Source organism: Amblyraja radiata, chromosome 21 (genome assembly GCF_010909765.2).
Source record: "Amblyraja radiata isolate CabotCenter1 chromosome 21, sAmbRad1.1.pri, whole genome shotgun sequence".
Taxonomy (NCBI): Eukaryota; Metazoa; Chordata; class Chondrichthyes; order Rajiformes; family Rajidae; genus Amblyraja; species Amblyraja radiata.
In genome coordinates this window covers 38,358,147-38,381,750 of record NC_045976.1, presented here as the reverse complement: position 1 = coordinate 38,381,750, position 23,604 = coordinate 38,358,147, and the positions used below count along the sequence as shown (strand labels likewise).

The 23,604-nt window shown below is 45.4% G+C and overlaps 1 protein-coding gene across 2 annotated transcripts in view; it reads right to left on the bottom strand.

The window, feature by feature from the left end:
• il15ra (interleukin 15 receptor subunit alpha) overlaps positions 1–23,604 on the bottom strand; it is a 69,243-nt gene that overhangs the window by 21,563 nt on the left and 24,076 nt on the right. The window contains exons 2-3 of one of the 2 annotated variants that reach the window (XM_033040105.1): positions 16,982–17,179; positions 8,955–9,041 (exon numbers count right to left, since the gene is read on the bottom strand). In XM_033040105.1, the coding sequence (XP_032895996.1) occupies positions 8,955–9,041; positions 16,982–17,179 (285 nt within the window). The remainder of the gene's footprint in view (positions 1–8,954; positions 9,042–16,981; positions 17,180–23,604) is intronic. The other variant, XM_033040106.1, reaches the window with a different exon arrangement.

Here is a 23,604-nt window from a genome sequence, read left to right as displayed (position 1 = left end):
AATACATCTCTGACCTACTTGTTGTATATGAGGCGCCTAGACTCCTCAGGTCTTCAGGGACAGGTTTACTCTGTGTTCCCAGGGTCAGAACTAAAAAGGCTGAAGCAGCATTCGGTTTTTATGCTCCACACCTGTGGAACAAGCTCCCTGAACACCTGAGGTGTGCACAGACTAAGCGCATTTAAATCAGGCCTAAAAACACTGTTGTTTACTATAGCTTTTCCATAACCCGACATGCAGGTAATCTTAACCGTCCAATTTTAACCCTTTTATGTGCTCTTTAAAATTGTTTTATTGTTTCATTGACGTTGTTTTATTATTCATACATTTGTCGTATTGCTTATTTTGCAATTTTTAATTATTGACTATTATATTTTTTCTTTCCTGTAAAGCACCTTGAATTGCTGTTTGCACGAATGGTGCTATACAAATACATTTGCCTTTGCCTTGCCTTGCCTCCGACGCAGAAGAGCAAAAACACCTGTCTCTGTGTGGACTGAAATTCAGGTTGTGCAATATTTTCTTTTGCAAAGCAGTATTCAGCACTTGGGTAAAATCAATCTCAAACAGCCAAGACAGCCCCAGAGCTGTGCAAGCGAGCAAAACTGTCTCTAGGCAGAAGGTGGGGCTAAAATCTAAGAAAGTAAGAGAGGCTGGCTTTTCACTGTTTGTGAAAAATACTTCTAAGAATGGATATGATTAAGAAAGAACTGCAGATGCTGGAAAAATCGAAGGTGGACAAAAATGCTGGAGAAACTCAGCGGGGGAGGCAGCATCTATGGAGCGAAGGAATAGGTGACGTTTCAGGTCGAGACCCTTGGTCTCACCTTTTAAGAACACATATGCCTGTAAAAAAACTGATGACTGTTTGAAAGAATCTACCAGCCAAGGTTAAAAGGGAATATAAAAGTATGATTGGTAGGGCTAGGTGCTGAGAAATGTTTTCCATTCGATACGATACGATAGTACGGGGACTCCACTAGCCCCTAGAGCTCTATCTAACTCTCTCTTAAATCCATCCAGTGATTTGGCCTCCACTGCCCTCTGTGGCAGGGAATTCCACAAATTCACAACTCTCTGGGTGAAAAAGTTTTTTCTCACCTCGGTCTTAAATGACCTCCCCTTTATTCAAAGACTGTGGCCCCTGGTTCTGGACTCGCCCAACATTGGGAACATTTTTCTTGCATCTAGCTTGTCCAGTCCTTTTCTAATGTTATATGTTTCTATAAGAGCCCCCCCCCCTCATCCTTCTAAACTCCAGTGAATACAAGCCTAGTCTTTTCAATCTTTCCTCATATGACAGTCCCTAGTTGGTGATTGGTGGTAGTTGGTGATCCAGGACACCAAGTCAGTTTGTTCCCTAGCAGTGTAGGCCGGATGGTGTTAAAAGCACTGAAGAGGTCAAAAAACATGACTCTCACAATGCTTGCCGGCTTATCCAGTTGAGCATAGGAACGATGGAGCAGGTGGATGATGGCGTCCTCAACCCCCATCTTTGTTTGTTGAGTGATCTGCAGGGGGTCCAGGTAGGGTTTAACCAGGGGCCGCAGGTGGGTGAGCACCAGCCTCTCCAGGGACTTCATGATGTGTGAAGTCAGGGCCACCGGTCTGTAGCCATTGGAGGAGTTGGGGCGGGTTCTCCTTGGTACAGGAACCAGGCAGGATGTCTTCCACATCACAGGAGCCCTCTCACATCCAGGCTCAGGTTGAAGATGGAGTACTCCGCACAACTGGCTGGCTGGCACACGCCTTGAGTACCCTAGGGCGGACACCAGAGGGACCCGTGGCCTTGCCTGGGCGGAGTCTACCTGCTCCATCTCTGCAAAGAATTGGCAGAGAAAGTGGACCAGGGGGATTGAGGGGGAGAGTCTGTTGGGGAGCAGGGGGGAGGGTGGGCAGAGACCCCCACCATCAAATCTAATTAAAAAACAGGTGCAGCTCAGGATTAGAAACATAGAAACATAGAAAATAGGTGCAGGCGTGGGCCATTCGGCCCTTCGAGCCTGCACCGCCATTCAATATGATCATGGCTGATCATCCAACTCAGTATCCTGTACCTGCCTTCTCTCCATACCCCCTGATCCCTTTAGCCACAAGGGCCACATCTAACTCCCTCTTAAATATAGCCAATGAACTGGCCTCAACTACCTTCTGTGGCAGAGAATTCCAGAGATTCACCACTCTCTGTGTGAAAAATGTTTTCCTCATCTCAGTCCTAAAAGATTTCCCCCTTATCCTTAAACTATGACCCCTTGTTCTGGACTTCCCCAACATCGGGAACAATCTTCCTGCATCTAGCCTGTCCAACCCCTTAAGAATTGTGTACGTTTCTATAAGATCCCCCCTCAATCTTCTCAATTCTAGCGAGTACAAGCCGAGTCTATCCAGTCTTTCTTCAAATGAAAGTCCTGCCATCCCAGGAATCAGTCTGGTGAACCTTCTCTGTACTCCCTCTAGGGCAAGAATGTCCTTCCTCAGATTAGGAGACCAAAACTGTACGCGACACTACGCAAAACTGTACGATTGACACTAAAATAACAGGTTTCCTATATCTAACTGTTACTAGAATAGCTGATTTTGACTGAAAGATTGCCTGAAAGATACAGCATGGAAACAGGCCCTTCAACCTGCCCAGTCTACACCAGCCATCGATCACCCGTCCACACTAGTTCTATGTTATCCCACTTCCACATCCACTCCCTACACACTAGGGGCAATTTACAGAAGCTAATTAACCTACAAGCCCGCACATCTTTTGGGATGTGGGAGGAAACCGGAACAACGCAAAGGAAACATGCATGGTTGCAGGGAGAGCGTAAAACGCATGTAAAACGCAGCACGGACAGCACCCAAGGTCAGGATCAAATCATGGGGTCACAGGCGCTGTGAGGCAGCATCTCTACCAGCTGCGCCACTCTGCTGTCCTACCACTGATTTCGAAACATCTAAAGAAACCTTCTGTCTTCCAAGGGACCTAGTGGTTCTGCAGATCAGAGTCTGAAGAAGGGTCTCGACCCAAAACGTCACCTATTCATTTTTCTCCAGAGATGCTGTCTGACCTGCTGAGTTGCTCCAGCTCTTTGTGTCCGTCTTCAGCTTAATCCAGCATCTGCAGTTCCTTCCTTGCAGAACACATCTGCTTCCCAATAACTCAAACCGAGTGAGGGCCAGTAAATGTTTGGCAAAGGACACTGGAGAACAGATGCAGCAAGCTTGCGAAAGATAGACACAAAATGCTGGAGTAACTCAGCTGGGACAGGCCCAGCATCTCTGGAGAGTAGGAATGGGTGACGTTCCGGGTCAGACTCTGAAGAAGGGACTCGACCCGGAGCGTCAACCATTCCTTCTCTCCAGAGATGCTGCCTCACCCGCTGAGTTACTCCAGCATTTTGTGTCTATCTTCGGTTTAAACCAGCATCAGCAGTTCCTTCCTGCACAACAAGTATGCTAGTTCTGCGGAGTGCGTTCCAGAATCAGTCCCCAGGCGGGTGATAGAGTGACAGCTACAGGACGTCACAACTGGCAGAGAGCACGTTGAAGGGCTGTCTAGCAGCATCAGAGGCAGACACAATGCATGAACTCTGTGATAAAGGGCTGTTATCGGCCTGTCAAATTTATTGTCAAGTGCACAGGAACAGTGAGATACATGTTCCATGGAGTGTACACAAAAATGCTGGAGGAACTCAGCGGGTGCGGCAGCATCTATGGAGCGAAGGAAATAGGCAACGTTTCGGGCCGAAACCCTTCTTCAGACTGATGGAGTCTTGCTGACAACAGCATCAAATGCATGTGGTTTAATTTAGTTTAGTTTAGAGATACAGCATGGAAGCGGGAACTTCAGCCCACCAAGCCTGCACCGACCAGCGATCCCCGCACATTAACACTATCCTACACACACTGGGGACTATTTACAATTTACGGAAGCCAAATGAACCGCCACTCTCCCACGCGTGGAAGAGAGGGCGCGGCCCGGATGGTGGAATTCCTTGGTGTATTTGTTGCCTTCTAGAGTTTACAGGCTGTAAAAAAAATTTTTAACTTATATACATACAGCAATCTATGGTGTCAGCGATTTTTAAGTTCTTAAGTCACAGGGACGGCATGGTGGCGCAGCCCTGTCCCACTTAGGAAACCTGAACGGAAACCTCTGGAGACTTTGCGCCCCACCCAAGGTTTCCGTGCGGTTCCCGGAGGTTTTTGTCAGTCTCCCTGCCTGCTTCCACTACCTGCAACCTCCGGCAACCACCTGCAACCTCCGGGAACCGCACGGAAACCTTGGGTGGGGCGTAAAGTCTCCAGAGGTTTCCGTTCAGGTTTCCTAAGTGGGACAGGGGCATTACAGTGACCCGCGTGGGCTTTCCTCCGAAATCCTTGGTTTCCTCCCACACTCCAAAGACGTACAGGTATGTAAGTTAATTGGCTTTAGTGAATGTGTAAACTGTCCATGGTGTGTGTGGGATGGTGTTAGTGTGCGGGGATCGCTGGTCGGCGCAGACTCGGTGGACCGGGGAACTGTTTCCGCGCTGTATCTCTAAAATTATAATAAAACAAAATTAGGCCATTGAGTCTACTCCACCATTCAATCATGGCTGATGTATCTTTCCCTTTCAACCTTATTATCCTGCCATCTCCCCATACGTAACCTTTCAGAAGTTCTGAAGCATTTCTGACACCATTTATTTAGATAACCTTTTTAAAACATTTTTTAAATTTCCATTTCTTCATTCTTGGGGTATAGAAAAGAATCTGTAGTCGCTAGCATTAAAAACAAGGTGATTATTATTCAGGTATGTTCACCTCGGTACATTCGGTTTCGATTCCCTGTCACACGTCTCACCTTTCAAATAAAGAAATATTTCTCCCTAGACTGAGTTTGCACAGAATATCTTACAAATAAAAAGAAGAACATTTCTCATAAGGGGTGGCACAGTGGCGCAGTGGTAACGTTGCTGCCTCACAGCGCCAGTGACCCATGTTCATCCTGACCATGAGTGCAGTCTGGACGGAGTTTGTACGTTCTCCCTGTGACCGTGTGGGTTTCCTCCAGGTACTCTGGTTACCTCCCACACTGCCAAGATGTGCGGGTTTGGAGGTTAATTGGCTTCTGTAAATTGCTTCTTGTGTGTAGGATAGTTTTTGTGCATGGGTGATCGCTGGTTGGCTCGGACTCGGTGGGCCGAAGGGCATTATCCCGCGCTATAAGGGCCGTACAATGGTGCAGCGGAAGAGTTGTTGCCTCACAGTGCCAGAGACCTGGGTTTGATCCTGACTACGGCTGCTACCTGCTCGGAGTTTGTGCGTTCCCCCAGGGACAGCGTGGGTTTTCTCCGGGTGCTCCGGTTTCCTCCCACACTCCAAAGATGTGCAGGTTTGAAGGTTAATTGGCTTCTGCAAATTGCTTCTTGTATGTTGGATAATGCTTGTGTGAGGGGTCGCGAACCCGGTGGGCCAAAGGGCCTGTTTTCACGCTATATCTCTAAAGGTCTAAATCAGATTGCTTGTTGGTGTAGCTCACTCTGAAATTTTGTACAGGGCTCCTTGGGAGGCCTCACCAACGTCTTATACAACTGCAACATGACCTCCCAACTTCTATACTCAATACACTAACTGGTGAAGGCCAATGTGCCAAAAGCCTTTTTGACCACCATATCTACAGTACCTGCAACTCCACCTTCAAGGAACCATGCACCTGCATTCCTAGATCCCTCAGCTCTACAACACTCCCCAGAGGCCTACCATTCACTGTGTATGTGGGCCTTGCCCATGTTAGACTTGCCAAAATGCAACACCTCATATTTCTCTGTATTAAATTCCATCAACCGTTCCTCAGCCCACCTGGACAAACGATCAAGATCCTGCTGCAATCTTTCACAACCATCTTCACTTTCTGCAAAACCACCCACTTTTGTATCATCAGCAAACTTGCTAATCTTGCCCTGTATATCTTCTCTTTCAAATCACCGATATAGATGAAAGGCTACTATTGAAATGCTAAATACCTGATTCACATGACCGTCATGGTGAAACACATACGATTTATCTCCATTTCCGACACTTCCCTACCATTCCTTGACCTCACCATCTCCATCGCAGGGGACAGACTTCTGACCGACATACACTGCAAACCAACTGACTCACATGGCTATCTGGACTACACGTCTTCCCACCCTGCCCCCTGTAAAGACTCCATCCCCTACTCCCAATTCCTCCGCCTACGCCGCATCTGTTCCCAGGATGAGACGTTCCACACCAGGGCATCGGAAATGTCCTCGCTCTTCAGTGAACGGGGATTCCCCTCTGCCACCATAGATGAGGCTCGCACCAGGGTCTCATCCATACCCCGCAACACTGCTCTCTCTCCCCATCCCCGCACTCGCAACAAGGGCAGAGTCCCCCTAGTCCTCACCTTTCACCCCACCAGCCGGCAAATACAACAAATAATCCTCCACCATTTCCTCCACCTCCAACGTGACCCCACCACTTGCCACATCTTCCCATCTCCCCCCATGTCTGCCTTCCGCAAAGACCGCTCCCTCCGCAACTCCCTTGTCAATTCTTCCCTTCCCTCCCGTACCACCCCCTCCCAGGGCACTTTCCGTTGCAACCGCAAGAAATGCAACACCTGTCCCTTCACCTCCCCCCTTGACTCCATTCAAGGACCCAAGCAGTCGTTCCAAGTGCGACAAAGGTTCACCTGTATCTCCTCCAACCTCATCTACTGCATCCGCTGCTCTAGATGTCAGCTGATTTACATCGGTGAGACTAAGCGGAGGTTGGGCGATCGTTTCGCCGAACACCTCCGCTCAGTCCGCAATAACCTACCTGAACTCCCGGTGGCTCAGCACTTCAACTCCCCCCCTCCCATTCCCAATCCGACCTCTCTGTCCTGGGTCTCCTCCATTACCAGAGTGAGCAACACCGGAAATTGGAGGAACAGCACCTCATATTCCGCCTGGGTTGCTTGCGTCCGGATGGCATGAACATTGAATTCTCCCAATTTTGCTAGCCCTTGCTGTCTTCTCCCCTACCTTAACCCTCGAGCTGTCTCCTCCCATCCCCCCGCCCTCGGGCTCCTCCTCCTCCCTTTTTCCTTCCTTCTCCCCCCCACCCCCCATCAGTCTGAAGAAGGGTTTCGGCCAGAAACGTCGCCTATTTCATTCGCTCCATAGATGCTGCCGCACCCGCTGAGTTTCTCCAGCATTTTTGTGTACCTACGATTTATACTCACTCTCTCACTCTCCGCAAAAAAGTATGTGAAAATGAGGAGTTAAGTAAACATTAATATGGCAGAAGGCAGAATTTGCAGGTAAGGCACATTGGCAGATAAATTACCAAAGGTGGTAGACACCACAGCTGGAGGTGTATTTACAAAAATGTTTGCCAATTGAACAGTAAGGATCTAACTCAAGTCACTATGAAGAAACGCCAAGTTCACAGTTGAGTTTAGTTCATTGTCACGTGTACCGAGATACAGTGAAAAGCTTTTGTTGTGTTCTATCCAGTCAGCAGAAAGACAATACATGATTACAATCGAGCCATTTACAGTGTTTAGATACATGATAAGGGAATAACGTTTAGTGCAAGGTAAAGCCAGCAAAGTCCGATTAAAGATAGTCTGAGGGTCTCCAATGAGGTGGATAGTAGTTCAGGACTATTCGTGCCAGCCAGGTAAAGCCAGCCAAGTTCCCTGTATAATGGCACAAAGTGGTACTTGAACTTTACCTGGCAAACATTACTGCACTGCTCTCAGAGTCAAGGACCGGGACACGTTTGCCTCTAATGCACTCTGCAAGCCGTTCCTCCTGGAATATTTCCCGGATGATGCAGCTTCAATAACCCCCAAGAAGCTCGACGCCACACAATGGGGAGAAGAGCAGCCCCCCTTGATAGGCGTCCCCTCCACAAACCAAAACCTTCGCTCCAACACCAGTGCCCAGCAGAAGCAGTATGTGCCAGCTACAGGGAATGCATTGCGGCAACTGACCGAGACTCCTTACCTTCCAAACCCAACACCCCTACCAGCCAGAAGGACCAGGGGGCAGATACAGGGCAAAATATACAGGACATGATTAGGTAGGGAGCAGCTTACAAGCCAACCGTATGAACATTGAAGTCTCCAATTTTAGATGACTTCTACAAATATCTCCCATCTCCCCCCCTCCAGCACTCCCATCCTTATTTGACTTGACATTGACTTGACTAAAAGTCAGCTAACTAGCTCTACACTTGGTAACTAGGCATCGCCCTTGGGCTCACAGTTGCTTCTGTTGTCCAACAGTCTGCCTATCAGGGAACCTCCTCACCTGAGGTCATCTGTAGCCGGCAGTGATTTGTCCTGCTACTTCCCCCTTCCAGATTTGTTTCCCTTTATCTTTAAATCATCTGTTAGTAGCTCCCACCAATCTTTCCATGAATGGGTTTAACAAACAATCCAGCATCTGCAGTATCTCTCGGTGTGTTTTCACTGTCCTGTTGTTTCATTGATGGCAACAGTTTCCATAAATCACAGACACACGAAGGAGACAAAAACGGGCGATTAGAGTATCGCTGCAGGAAGAAAAAGCCAGCACATTGGACACTGACAACAAGGCTTTACAGCAAGAACAAGTCAGTGGGTGAGTCTATGCCTCAGCGGTGAGTTAGTGGCACTCGAATGTGTGTTACAAGTTAACTAGATCTCACATGCCAAAGGTATGGTGGCTGCTGTGTGGTTCTGCAGTCAGAGAACAAACGGAAACAAAAGAATGCAGAATGTTTCCGTGAACGGGATGAAAGCGTCAAAAATCACCGCGCTTCAAAGCATCAGGCGACAAGGCAGAAATCAAACGCTGGGCGAAACATAATGAAGCACAGGGTGGGATGTTTACGTGGATGTGCTGAGAGGTCAGAAAGCAGGTTATTAAAACGGCCTTGCGCAGCTCGCAAAGTCGACCAAGCGTCGTTAGGTAACAAACCTGATGTGTCATGGACGGTTGGAGTCAAATCCTTAGGGATCTCAGTTGATGAGGTGCTTGGAGTTGCTGGTGGAGTCCCACCCATCCCTGACAATTGCAGGTACAAAGAAAATAAACATCAGTTAAGTAGGAGGTACCGGCAGGTAGGTGGTGATTTCTATACAAACAATGCTTCTTTCAGAGTGTCCGTTTGACTCAAACAGCAGTACCTTTGGCTTTCTGCTCCGAGAATTGAAGAGTGTCTCTTCAATCCCAGGACTTGGTCACCCAGCTAACACTTCCGTAAAGCTCAACGTGGGTGCAGCGTTCCCGAGCTGCCGTGCTCCCCCAGATGAGAGGTTGCCTGGCTGTTCTAAGGTACACAGATATTTACACAGTTGGTTGCCCACCATGGGCTCAGATAGCTTGTGTTGATGCAGTGGACACTAACTGTCGCAGTGATCTGACTCCATTGAGCTTGTTACCAGACGGACATCTCTGGGAGAATGGTGCACGCAGAAAAACAGAGGAGGAAACAGTGGCTCTCTTAGGACTCTTGATGAGATGAGGGGAAACCTTTTCACCCAGAGAGTTGTGAATCTGTGGAATTCTCTGCCACAGAAGGCCGTGGAGGCCAAATCACTGGATGTTTTCAAGAGAGAGTTAGATATAGCTCTTGGGGCTAACGGAATCAAGGGATATAGGGAGAAAGCAGGAACTGATTTAGGATGATCAGCTATCATCATATTGAATGGCGGTGCTGGCTCGAAGGGCCGAATGACCTACTCCTGCACCTATTTTCTATGTTTCTATCTTTCATCACATGCAACAGGAGGTGAGAGAGACCGTGGATATAAACCAGTCTGGTGACACTGGAATGTGTAGGAAGGAACTGCAGATGCTGGTTTAAACCGAAGATACACACAAAAAGCTGGAGTAACTCAGCGGGTCAGGCAGCATCTCTGGAGAAAGGGAATAGGTGACGTTTCACAGAGTGCTGGAGTAACTCAGTGGGTCAGGCAGCATCTCTGGAGAAAAGGAATAGGTGACGTTTCGGGTCGAGACCCTTCTTCAGATTGCTGAAGTCTGACGAAGGGTCTCGACCCGAAACGTCACCTATTCCTTTTAGCCATAGATGCTGTCTGACTCCGCTGAGTTACTCCAGCTTGTTGTGTCTATCTTTGGCAACACATGGAGCGCAGATCCAATGGTCTGGGTCTAGCTCTGGACAACACGACATCAGCCGCTCCACAACGAGATCCGTGCGGTGATCAATTAACTGATGCTGGAGTGGCAGTGAAGGCAGGGAGTTCCTGTTCTACCAGTTTCCCGGAGGGAACCTACCTCTGGGCTTTTGAACTGATCCACAACACACCCTGCATGGTCACGCTGAGCAAGATTCTGGTGTGTAAAGTGTATAACCCGAGAAGCCCTGTACAACTGTACGGTTTAGTTTATTATCGCATGTACCGAGGTACAGTGAAATGCTTTTGTTGCGTGCTATCCAGTCTCAGCTGTAAAACACGAGTAGAACAGGAGAGACCCTCGGACAATCTTTAATCAGACTTTACTGGACTTTATCTTGCAATATGAGTTATCCCCTCTATCCTGCATCGGTACATTGTTGACGGCTTGATTGTAATCATGCCTAGTCTTTCCGCCGACTGGATAGCACGCAACAAAAAAGCTTTTCATTGTACCTTGGTACATGTGGTAATACACTAAACCAAACTAAACTAAACCAAACACATAGTTCAACTCTAAAAAATATCTTTACTTATTGATCCTGAAATGACTGTGGGAACCAATGTATCAATGTGTAATGTGGCTGTGTGGGGCAATAGAGTCATAGAGTAATACAGTGTGGAAACAGGCCCTTCAGCCCTACTTGCCCACACCGGCCAACATGTCCCAGCTACACTAGTCCCACCTGCCTGCATTTGGATCACATCCCTCTAAACCTGTCCTATCCATGTACCTGTCGAAATGTTTCTTAAACGTCGCGATAGTACCTACCTGAACTACCTTGTTTCATTCACCGACCACCCTTTGTGTGAAAAAGTTCCCCGTCAGGTTCCTATTAAATCTTTCCCTCCTCACCTTAAACCTATGTCCTCTGGTTCTCGATTCCCCTACTCTGGGTGAGAGACTCTGTGCGTCTACCTGACGCCTACCAGAATATCTTTTATCAAGATAAGGCTGGAATACGCTGTAACGGAATATATGTTATCAAGATAATCTACATATTGCGATGACAGATACAAAAAAGCTGGAGTAACTAAGCGGGGCTGGCAGCATCTCTGGAGAGAAGCAATGGGTGATGTTTCAGTCCCTTCTTCAGACCAAAGATCCTATAGCGGAGCAAGATAGACCACTCCTTCTAAATGCAATGGGCTGATGTGTAGTACGCAACTGAGCGGATCATGGGCCTAGTTTTCATCCATTTCAGTAACCCGACCCGACCCGACCAGACTCGCAGTGTAATCAACGTTGCGGGGGAACAGTTTGTGTTAATAAATTATAATTCTGAAAATGAGGAGAAGATTTTTACCAAAGAACTTTTATTTTTACGAGGATGTTTCCGTAACCGGCTTCCGTCTCCGCACTAGTAACTTTGCTCCGCTACGGGATCTTTGGTGCGGAGACAGAAGCCGGTTACGGAAATGGGGCCGAAAATTACCCATGAATCTGCCCATGACCGTACTACGTCTTTTTCGTCGAGTGATCTATCTTGCTCGCTGTAGGATCTTTGCTTCAGACTAGTTAGGGAAAAGGGAAACGAGAGATGTGGAGAGATAAAGAACAATGAATGAAAGATATGCAAAAAAGTAATGATGATAAAGGAAACAGGCCGTTGTTAGCTGTTTGTTGGGTGATAACGAGAAGCTGGTGCGACTTGGGTGGGGGAGGGATAGAGAGAAAGAGGGAATGCCGGGGCTACGAATGGATTTATTTACTACAAATTGAAGCCAGTCATCAGACGTCACATGTCTGCAAAGCAACTGGTATGAACTATATTTAAAGAAGGTCATTCTGGTCTGCAAGGACTTGAAATCCAAACATGTTGCATGCAGATGTAAAACCGAAATGGAAACTTTGTTAGCTCATTGAACGACTTCTATTCAAAATGCAGTCTCCCAGCTAACCCCATCAGCAGAACTTGATTTTTTCTCCATCTTGATAAGCTTTCCCTTGGAAGCTACACTGAAGCTCGGTGCAACCAACGCCAAGGCTCCATGGGGGAGGACCACCGTCTAGAGTCCTTCCGCTGCTGGACATTGAGGGCCAGAGTCCGGTGGGGATTCTGGGGAAGGGAGATCATCGCAGGGGGCCACCTGGGTATCGTAGTCGCTGCCTCAAAAAGGCTGGCAGTATCATCAGAGACCCACAACATCCTGGCCACACACTCATCTCCCTGCTACCTTCAGGTAGTAGGTACAGGAGCCTGAAGACTGCAACAACCAGGTTCAGGAATAGCTACTTCCCCACAGCCATCAGGCTATTAAACCTGGCTCAGACAAAAATCTGATTATTGGTGGTCCATTATCTGCTACTTGCACTTTATCAGTTTATTTGTTTATGTGTGTATATATTTATATTATGGTATATGGACACACTGATCTGTTTTGTAGTAAATGCCTACTATGTTCTGTGTGCTAAGCAAAGCAAGAATTTCATTGTCCTATCAGGGACACATGACAATAAACTCACTTGAGCTAGGGTAGCAAAGGTGTTCTGCATAAATCAGGTGATAACACTACTAAGTACGTATATGCAGGAAGGAACTGCAGATGCTGGTTTACACCGCAGATAGACACAAAATGCTGGAGTAACTCAGCGGGACAGGCAGCATCACTGGAGGGAAGGAATGGGTGACGTTTCGGGTGGAGACCCTTATTCAGACTTCTTCAGAGTCTGAAGAAGTGTCTCGACCCGAAATGTCGCCCATTCCTTCTCCCCAGAGATGCTGCCTGTCCCGCTGAGTTACTCCAGCATTTTGTGTCTAACTACTGAGTATGACACTATTGAACGTATGAATACTAAGAATATATGAGGAGTTTTGGCAAGGATTTTGTTCTGTATATACTTGTTATTCTGAATAAAGTTTGTTTTTGACATAAAAACAACACTTAATTGGAAAGTTGGTAAACGACCAGACCCTTACATCCTTGTGTATTCTGCTATAAAAATCCATTAATTCATTGGGTGTAACACTATTGTGCGGATACTATTATTTGTCTGTGACTTTCCTTGTTGAGGGTCACTGAGATTTTCTTTGAATATCTATTTCCTGAAATTCCCAAATTAAAGACTGTGAAGGCGGATTGCCCAACCCTGTTTATGTGAACTATTAACCGATGATATGTAAGTGCATGGTTAATCCTAACACAGGAAGAATGTTGTTAAGCTGGAAAGGGTGCAGAGGAGACTTAAGGGCCTGTCCCACTTTCAAGAGTTAATTCAAAACCTCTGCCGAGTTTAAAGGACCTAAAAAAAAAAAATCAAGATTGTAGTAATCTACGAACTCCTACGACCTTCCACGAGTATGTTCACAAACTTCTACGAGTATGTCTACGAATTCTCACGACTATTTCGATGCCCTCCTTACGAGTAAAAAGTTGCAATTTCTTTCATCCTGACCATGTTTTTACTCGTGGACATTTTTATCGGGCTGGAAAAATCGTCCCGACTTACCTGATGCCACGAGTACCTACGGCTGGCGTAACGAGCCGCTACGATATATATACGAACCCCTACGGACTAGTTACGAACATTCTGCGAGTTTGAATCAAGGGGAAAACTCGGGAGAATTTGTGAATTACCTCGTGAAAGTGGGACAGGCCCTTTACCAAGATGTTGCCAGGACTTGATGGCCTGAGCTATAAGGAGAGATTGAGCAGGTTAGGGCTTTATCCCTTGGAGTGTCGGAGACTGAGGCGTGATCTTATGGAGGTGTACAAAACCATGCGGGTAATAGTTAGAGCAAATTCACTTGGCTTTTACCCAGGGTAGGGGAACCAAGGAGCGGAGGACATAGGTGAGAAGGGAAAGATTTAATAGGAACCCGAGAGGCAAATGTATCACACAAGGGGAGTTGGGTGCATGGAACAAGCTGCCAGAGAAGATAATTGAGGCAGGTGCTATAATAGCATTTAAAAGGCATTTGGAGAGGTACATGGATAGACAATAGACAATAGACACTAGGAAAGGTTTAGAGAGATATGGACCAAACATGGGCATCTGGGAATAGCTTTGATGGGGCATCTTATTCAGCATGGAGGTATTAGACTGAAGGGGCTATTATTGTGCTGTATGACTCTATGACTAATAATAACACAAGTAGATGGAGTGGTAAAGGAGGCATATGTTGTGCTTGCCTTCATTAGTTGGGACATTGAAAATAAGTGTCAGGAAATTATCATGCAGCTTTATAGGACTTTGGTGTGGCCACCTTTGGAGTTCTGGTCGCCCCATTATAGGAAGGATATGGAGGTTTTGAAGAGGGTGCGGAAGATGTTTACCAGAATTCTACCTGGATTAGAGGGTAGACACAAAAAGCTGGAGTAACTCAGCGGGACAAGCAGCATCTCTGGAGAGAAGGAATGGGTGACGTTTCGGGTCGAGACCCTTCTTCAGACTGAGCCCCAGTGCACTGTAGAATGGACTAGGCAGCCATTATTTTGTTATTCAATATCCAAACTCCGAGACAGCTTCTTCAGACTGATTAGGGCAGTGTTTCTCAACCGGGGTTCCCCGGAACGCTAGGGTTCCCCGAGAGGTCGCTAGGGGTTCCGAGAGATAGAGTGATAAATAGGCCAATCATATGTAAATGTAATTTTGAGTCCTTTTAGTATTTAAATTCATATTCATAATTTTATTATACACGTACGGCATATTTAGCGACGTCTATTTTGCGACGTCTATACGGCGCCAGCGTGAAACGGCCTTGAGTGGTCAGTGGACAGGAGCTGTACGTGACAGATTTGTGTATCATCAAGTGACTCACTGGAGTACAGACGCACGCACAACCTCCATCAGCCCTGTCTGTGCTTGCTGGCCTGCAGGTACAGTAATAAACTTGGGGAAAACGCAAGTTCTTTTTTTTTTTTGCTTAAACCAGTTATCAGAAAAATATATTATGTTTGCCTTATGAACTTTAAGTTTATGGAAGAGAAAGAAAGGGATTATTAAAGATATCTGATCATTTTGACGTAGGGGTTTCCCTCAGACATGAAAATTATTTCAAGGGTTCTGCAAGGGGTAAAAAGGTCGAGAAACGGTGGATTGGAGGGTGGACAAAAACGCTGGAGAAACTCAGCGGGCGAGGCAGCATCTCTGGAGTGAAGGAAATAGGCAATGTTTCAGGCCGAAACCCTTCTTCAGACGGAGGGTATTAGAGGGTATTAGCTATAAGGAGCAGTTAGATAAACTTGGATTGCTGGAACACTAGCGGCTGGGAAGAGACCTGATAGAAGTCAATAAAATGATGACGGGGGCATAGATATGGCAGAAATTCAGAACATTTATTTCCCCCAGGGTGGAATGGCCAAAGACCAGAGGGCATAGTTTAAGGTGAAAAGGGCAAAACTTAAAGGAGATGTGCAGGGCAAGTTTTATTACATGTCTAGAACACATTGCCAGGGGTGGTGGTGGAAGCAGATAAGATTGTGGTATTTATGAGGCTTTTAGATGGGTACATGAATATGCAGGACATGTTCTATGGTATAGATGAATAGATACCATATAAATAATCTAATCTAATCTAATCTAATATAATTTCACTTTCAAAGTAACATACTGGGCAAGATGCTTTCAAAAACAACTCTAAAATTTAATCATTAAAATGGGAATGGCAACATGCCAGCCAGAGATGGTTGACACCGAGTGTGATAGTAAGCTCCTATTTAACTAATGTGTAATTAACGGCTCCTCACATGAGTGGCAATAAGGTCAATGTGGCACTCTTCAGTGGACATTGGAGTCATACATTATCCACCAAGGTAGTGTTTTTCACATTGAGACTGGGTGTGTTGTGTAATAATTGATAGAGCTTGTTTGTTTCAAGTGACCACAGAGCATGAAGCTGATAAATCTCAGTACATATTGCCAATCCCTACATTCCTCAAGACTAGAGTCAAATAGTCATACAGCGTGGAAACGGGCCCTCTCTGCAAACGTGCTAATCTTGCCATCTACAGTATGTTCTCATTCGAATTATTGATATAGATGACAAACAGTAACGGGCCCATCCTAAGGTGCACCACGAGTCACAGGCCACCAGTCCGAGAAGCAACCTTCCACCGTCTGAAGAAGGGTCTCGACCCGAAACGTCGCCCATTCCTTCTCTCCAGAGATGCTGCCTCACCCGCCGAGTTACTCCAGCATTTTGTGTCTACCTTCCACCATCACCCTCTGCTTCCTTCCATGAAGCCAATTTTCTATCCATTCGGCTACCTCTCCTTGGATCCCATGCAATATAAACTTCCAGAGCAGCCTACCATGTGGAATCTTGTCGGAAGCTCGGCTGAGATCCATATGTACATCATCTGCAGCTCTGCCCTCATCGACCTTTTTGGTCAAGTCTTCAAAAATCTCAATCAGATTTGTGAAACACGAATTCCCACGTACAAAACCATGCTGACTATCCCTAATCAGCCATAGTCCGTCTAAATGCCTGTATATCCTATCCTTCTTAATATTCTCTGGTAACTTTCCAACTATAGATGCAAAGCTCATTGGCCTCCAGTTCCCAGCATTTTCTCTGCAGCCTTTCTTCAATAGAGGCACAACATTTGCCACCCTCCAGTCTTCCGGCAACCTCTGGAGACTTTGAGCCCCACCCAAGGTTTCCGTGTGGTTCCCGGAGGTTGCAGGTAGTGGAAACAGGCAGGGAGACTGACAAAAACCTCCGGGAACCGCACGGAAACCTTGGGCGGGGCGCAAAGTCTCCAGAGGTTTCCGTTCAGGTTTCCTAAGTGGGACAGGGCCATAAGAGTCATGTCACACAATCTTCACACTGTCATATTAGAAAGCTACACGGTACTTACATATGCACTGCAGGATAGGATCTGACCATTTGGCAAATTCTGAGCCGCTCTGACATTTGATGAGGTTGGATTTTCCCGCTTTCCTCTTATATCCCCTCTGGCACTTCAGCCGAAGTTTCCGGCCAACTTCAAACTGCGTTTCCATGATGTCACTCATATCTACATTTTCAATATTAAAATTGGGTTTGCTGCAGGTGTCTATTGAAAAGAAAAACATAAAATAGATTGATGTTATTCCAGTTTAGTCTTTAACTTGGTTTGGGTCATTGTCACGTGTACCGAACTACAGTGAAAAGCTATTGTTGCGTGCTGACCAGTCAGTGAAAAGACTATACATGATTACAATCGAGCTATTCGCAGTGAATAGGTGCAGGAGTAGGCCATACAGCCCTTTGAGCCAGCAGCGCCATTCAATGTGATCATGGCTCATCATCCACAATCAGTACCCCGTTCCTGCCTTCTCCCCATATCCCCTGACTCCACGATCTTTAAAAGCCCTAACTAGCTCTCTTTTGAAAGGTTCCAGAGAACTGGCCTCCACCGGCCTCCACCGCTCCTCTGAGGCAGAGAATTCCACAGACTCACAACTCTCTGTGTGAAAAAGTGTTTCCTCATCTCCGTTCTAAATGGCTTACTCCTGGGATTATAAGAATCATAGAATAAGTAAAAAACATTTATGTAAGTCAAAGATAAATGGAGGTTTGGCTTTGCCAAATTTCTTATTTTATTTTTGGGCAGTCCATATTAAAAACATGAATTTCTGGCTGGAAGAAATGGATCAACAACCAGATTGGTTAATGATGGAAAAGGAAGACTGTCTACCTTTTGAAATTGGACCGATCATATTTGCCCCCACAAAACTGCACAAAAAAGCCTATAAAGAAAACCCCATAATACATAGTGGAATACGAATTTGGAAACAAATAAAAAAAGATTTAAAATTGAATAATATACCACTCTGCCTTCCCATTGTAAATAATCCTTTATTCAAATCATCCTTTATGGACAAAGGTTTCACACAATGGAAAAATTATGGAATCAAAAATATAGGACATCTTTATGGGAAAGGTACTTTTCTTTCATTTCAAGAGTTACAACAGAATAATGGACTGTACTCAAATAATTTCTTCAGATATCTACAAATTAGAGATTATGTTAAATCTAATACACAAGTCTACAGGAATAGGGAATCAGAAATTCTTGATGAATGTTTGAACAAGCATCCTAATACTGAAAAACTAATAGCTTATATTTATAACACCCTACTAAACAACGAGGTACCACCGACCGAACCATATAGATACAAATGGGAAAATGAAATAGGTCACCCTATCACGAAAGATATGTGGGACGAAAGTTTACAACAAATACATCAATGTTCATTAAATGCCAGACATACTTTAATACAATTCAAGGTCTTACATAGACTACACTACTCTAAAATAAAACTAAATAGAATCTTCCCACAAATCTCTCCTATTTGTGATAAATGTCTACATCTAGAGGCTAATTTAACACATACGTTTGCAAACTGTATAAAACTTAAACATTTCTGGACTGATATTTTTGAAATAACTTCAGAAGTTATTAATACAAAACTGGACCCAGACACAAAATTAATAATACTTGGAATATCAGAACAAAGCTTAACACTCACAACAAACCAAAGAAATTTCCTCAACTACAGTATAATAACCGGGAAAAAATTAATATTAAAATTTTGGAAAGGCCCTACAACCCCCACAATTAAAATGTGGATTACGGAAATGTCGGAGACCCTATACTTAGAAAGAATTAGACTTGTCTTAATGGACAAACAAGACCTTTTCCATAAAATTTGGGCTCCATTCATTAACTATCTGAAGGGATAGATTGGCACAGCACGAGGACCCAGCTGAAACTTGAACTCAGGACCAGATGAAAAGCTATACTTTATAACCTACGAACCTATCGCCATTGACGTATTACAGGTAACCCATTCCACCTCCCTTGTTTTTCTGTTGTGTTTTTTTTTACTTTTTTCTTTGTAACTTTCTACCCTCTCTTTCTCCCTCTTTCTATAAAAAATAAAAACACTAGAAGCAGAAGTAATTGATAATGGAAAATTTTAATAATGTATGACTGATGTATATGAAAAGTTTTTTTACTATAATATGTAACTACATTTTATAATATGTCTACTTCTAATAAAAAAAAAAAAATAAAAAAAAAAAATAATTGGCTTACTCCTTATTCTTGATAAAGGAAATAACGTTTCCCAAATAATACTTTCTCTGCCAATAAATTGTGCAAGTTCCAATGTATATCAGCACATTCGATTTTTATTTAAAGAAACTTCTACTTTCTCTCAGACATTGGTAATTCGCATATCACTGTACCTTAATTGATACACATGACAATAAAAGACCTTTGAGACCTTTGAAACATTGGATTGTCACAGTCGAACATTTGATGATTCTTCACCGACACTTAACAAATCATGCTTGCCGACTACTCACGACCAGACAGACGTCACACATGTCGTGAGTCGCGAGTAGTCGCCCAAAGAGTCGTACCTTTTTCTGGTCGCCGCTGGATTTTCAACATTTTGAAATGACGGGTGCCAGCAAGTCGCCGAAAAAAATCGTGTAAGTGGGACAGGCCCTTCAGGGATAGGTCTAGACTTCTCAAAGCTAACACCTATTCGGAGAAGAGTCTGATGAAGGATCCCGACCAGAAACTTTGCCTGTCTGTTCCCTACCAAAAATGCTACCCGACCTGCTGAGTTACGCCAGCACTTTCCTGTTTGACCCCACATTTGTTTTGTGTAGTGAGGAACTGCGGATGCTGGTTTACATCCGAGGATAGACACAAAATGCTGGAGTAACTCAGCGGGACAGGCAGCATCTCTGGAGAGAAGGAATGGATCGAGACCCTTCTTCAGACTGAGATACTCACAGTCTGAAGAAGGGTCTCGATCCATTCCTTCTCTCCAGAGATGCTGCCTGTCCCACATTTGTTTTGTTTTTGTCTAAATCCACGAGGACAATTGAATGGACATGATAAGGACACAAAGTGCTGGGGTAACTCAGCAGGTCAGGCAGCATCCCTGTAGAACATGAACATTTAGAAGATTGAGGGGGGATCTTATAGAAACTTACAAAATTCTTAAGGGGTTGGACAGGCTCGATGCAGGAAGATTGTTCCCGATGTTGGGGAAGTCCAGAACAAGGGGTCACAGTTTAAGGATAAGGGGGAAGTCTTTTAGGACCGAGATGAGAACAAATTTTTTCACACAGAGAGTGGTGAATCTGTGGAATTCTCTGCCACAGAACGTAGTTGAGGCCAGTTCATTGGCTATAATTAAGAGGGCGTTAGATGTGGCCCTTGTGGCTAAAGGGATCAGGGGGTATGGAGAGAAGGCAGGTACAGGATACTGAGTTGGATGATCAGCCATGATCATATTGAATGGCGGTGCAGGCTCAAAGGGCCGAATGGCCTACTCCTGCACCTATTTTCTATGTTTCGATGTTTCTATGTAACGTTTCGGGTCGAGGCCCTTCTTCAGACCAAATGAACATGATTGCTATCATTTATTATTCAGGAGCAGAGGGAAATCAACTTGTTAACTGAATAGCACGCATTTATTTCAGGGAAACACGAGGAAGTCGGATGCCAAATATATTTTCAATTAATTAAAATTTCTTACAGTAGTGTACAGGATATTGTTGAGCTGGAATTAACGTTGCAACTCACTGGCAAAATAATTTGAATGTAAACAATTACCCCAAATAACGTGTGATTTAAATTTATTTAATAAATTTAGGCTTAGGTTTATTTTTGTCACATGTATCGGCAAACAATGAAAAGCTTTGTTTTGCGTGCAATACAATCAAATCAGAGAATACTTTACGTAATTACAAATAAGTCAAACTCAAGTTCAACATTTCAAAGGGCAAGGTATAGGATGTAGTATATAGTTCACAGCATTGTACTGCACCGGTTACGCTGACAAAGATCAATGCCTGCAAGAGGTGGAAGTGAATCAGACAATAGTTTAGATTATGGAAGAACTGTTCAGAAGCCTGATAGCATAGGAAGCTGTTCCTGAGTCTGGTGGTGCTCGCTTTCAAACTTCTGGGTGGGATAAGTCTTTGATTATGTTGACTGCTTTTCCAAGGCAGTGTGAAGTGTGTGGGAAACTATACGTACTCCCCGTGACCTGCTCCGGGTTTCCTCCCACACGCCAAAGACGTGTAGGTTTGTTGGTTAATTGGCTTCGGTAAATATGTCCCTAGTGTGTTGGATAGTGCTGGTGTACGGGGTGATCGCTGGTCGGCGTGGACGCGGTGGGCCAAAGAGCCTGTTTCTGCGTTGTATCTCTAAAGTAAACAAAATTAAACTAAACGTGATATCTTTGCAACTGCATCTCAATGTTGACTATTAAAAGATACCATTTCTTTCCAATCATGGCATTAATTCACCCACCTTAAGGGCCTGTCCCACCAGCATGCGATTGCATGCGTCTAGCGCGACCAAATGCGGTGGCTTGAGGCGTACGGCCTCGCAGGGGCAATCGCATGCTGGTGGGACAGGCCCTTTATTATGAATGCTGCATGTATTCAGGTAAATACTCTATTGTCCAAGTACCTGTGCAAATGTCTTTTAAAGCGTGTTGTAGTACCTGCTTCAACTACCTGTTCTGACAGCTCGTTCCATATGCCCATCACCTTCTGTGTGAAAAGGTTGCCCCTCAGGTTCCTATTAAACCTTTCACCTCTCACCTCACACCTTAAACCTATGCCTTCTGGCTGTTGATTCCCTTACTCTGGAAAATAGATTCTGTGCTTTCATTCTATTTATTCCCCTTAAGGAGGAATAATATCAGCCCTAGTTCCTAGTCTGCCCAAACTCTCCCTATAATTCAGGCGCTCGAGTCCTGGCAACATCCTCGTAAATCTTCTCTGTACCCTTTCCCGCGTCGAAGAGTCTTAAAGTCATAAAGTGAAAAAGTGCGGAAACAGGCCCTTCTACCCAACTTGCCCACACTGGCCAACAATGCCCCAGCTACACTAGTCCGACCTCCCTGCACTTGGTCCATATCCCTCCAAACCTATCCTATCCATGTACCCGTCTAACTCTTCCTAAACATTGGGATAGTCCCAGCCTCAACTACCTCATCTGGCAGCTTGTTCCATGCACCCACCACCCCTTGTGTGAAAAGGTTACCCCTCAGATTCCTAGTAATCTTTTCCCCCCTCACCTTAAACCTATGTCCTCTGGTCCTCGATTCACCTACTTTGGGCAAGAGACTCTGTGCATCTACCCGATCTATTCCTCTCATGATTTTGTACACCTCTATAAGATCAACCCTCATCCTCCTGCACTCCAGGGAATAGAGTCCCAGCCTGCTCAACCTCTCCCTGTAGCTCACACCTTCTAGTCCTGGCAACAACCTCATCTTTTCTATAGCAGGATGACCAAAGCCGGGCAGGCTGGGAGTTTATTTGGACGACCAGCTTACAAACATGCTGGCAATCTGGAGAAAGTCTCCACGAAAGCGGAAAGTATCCCCGGAGAAAAGGAATAGGTGGAGTTTCGGGTGGTGCTTTAGTACAGGCAGGCACATTCGAATGCCCGCTTGACTTACGGAAATTTGCGTTTACAGATGCACATGCAGCCTTGCGTTATGAAAAATTACTGAAATATTATGTATAGGTTTAGGTTTAGGTTCGCTGGATGCTTTCAAGAGAGAGCTAGGTAGGCCTGTTCTCGGGATAGAGAGAGCTAGCTAGGGCTCTTAAAGATAGCGGAGTCAGGGGATATGGGGGACGACAGATGGCACAATGGGCTAAGTGTTCGGCTGGCGACCGGAAGGTGGCCGGTTCGAATCCCGCTTGTGGAGTGCATACTGTCGTTGTGTCCTTGGGCAAGACACTTCACCCACCTTTGCCTGTGTGTGAATGTGTGTGAATGTGTGTGAGTGATTGGTGGTGGTCGGAGGGGCCGTAGGCGCAGAATGGCAGCCACGCTTCCGTCAGTCTGCCCCAGGGCAGCTGTGGCTACAGAAGTAGCTCACCACCACCGAGTGTGACTGAGGAGTGAATGAATAATGCGATGTAAAGCGCCTCGAGTATTAGAAAGGCGCTATATAAATCCCATCCATTATTATTATTATTATATGGGGAGAAGGCAGGAACGGGGTACTGATTGGGGATGATCAGCCATGATCACATTGAATGGCAGTGCTGGCTCGAAGGGCCGAATGGCCTACTCCTGCGCCTATTGTCCATTGTCTATTGTCTATTGGTTATTATTGTCACATGTATTGAGGTACAGTGAAAAGCTTTGTTTTTGCATGATTTCCAGACAGGTCAGATATACCATGCACAAATACACAAATACAAGTGCAATAGATAGTGCAAGCTACAGAGTGCAGAATCCACTTCTCGTCATAGTTGTAGTACATCAGTTCCATAGACAGAGTCCAATGTCCACAATGGGGTAGAGTTGAACCGGACAATACCCCAGCTTATGGAAGGACCGTTCAGTTGCCTGATAAGTGAGGGGAAGAAGCTGACTGGTGGTGCGCGCTTTCAAGCTTCTGTACTTTCTGCTGGACGGGAGCGGGGAGAAGTGGGACC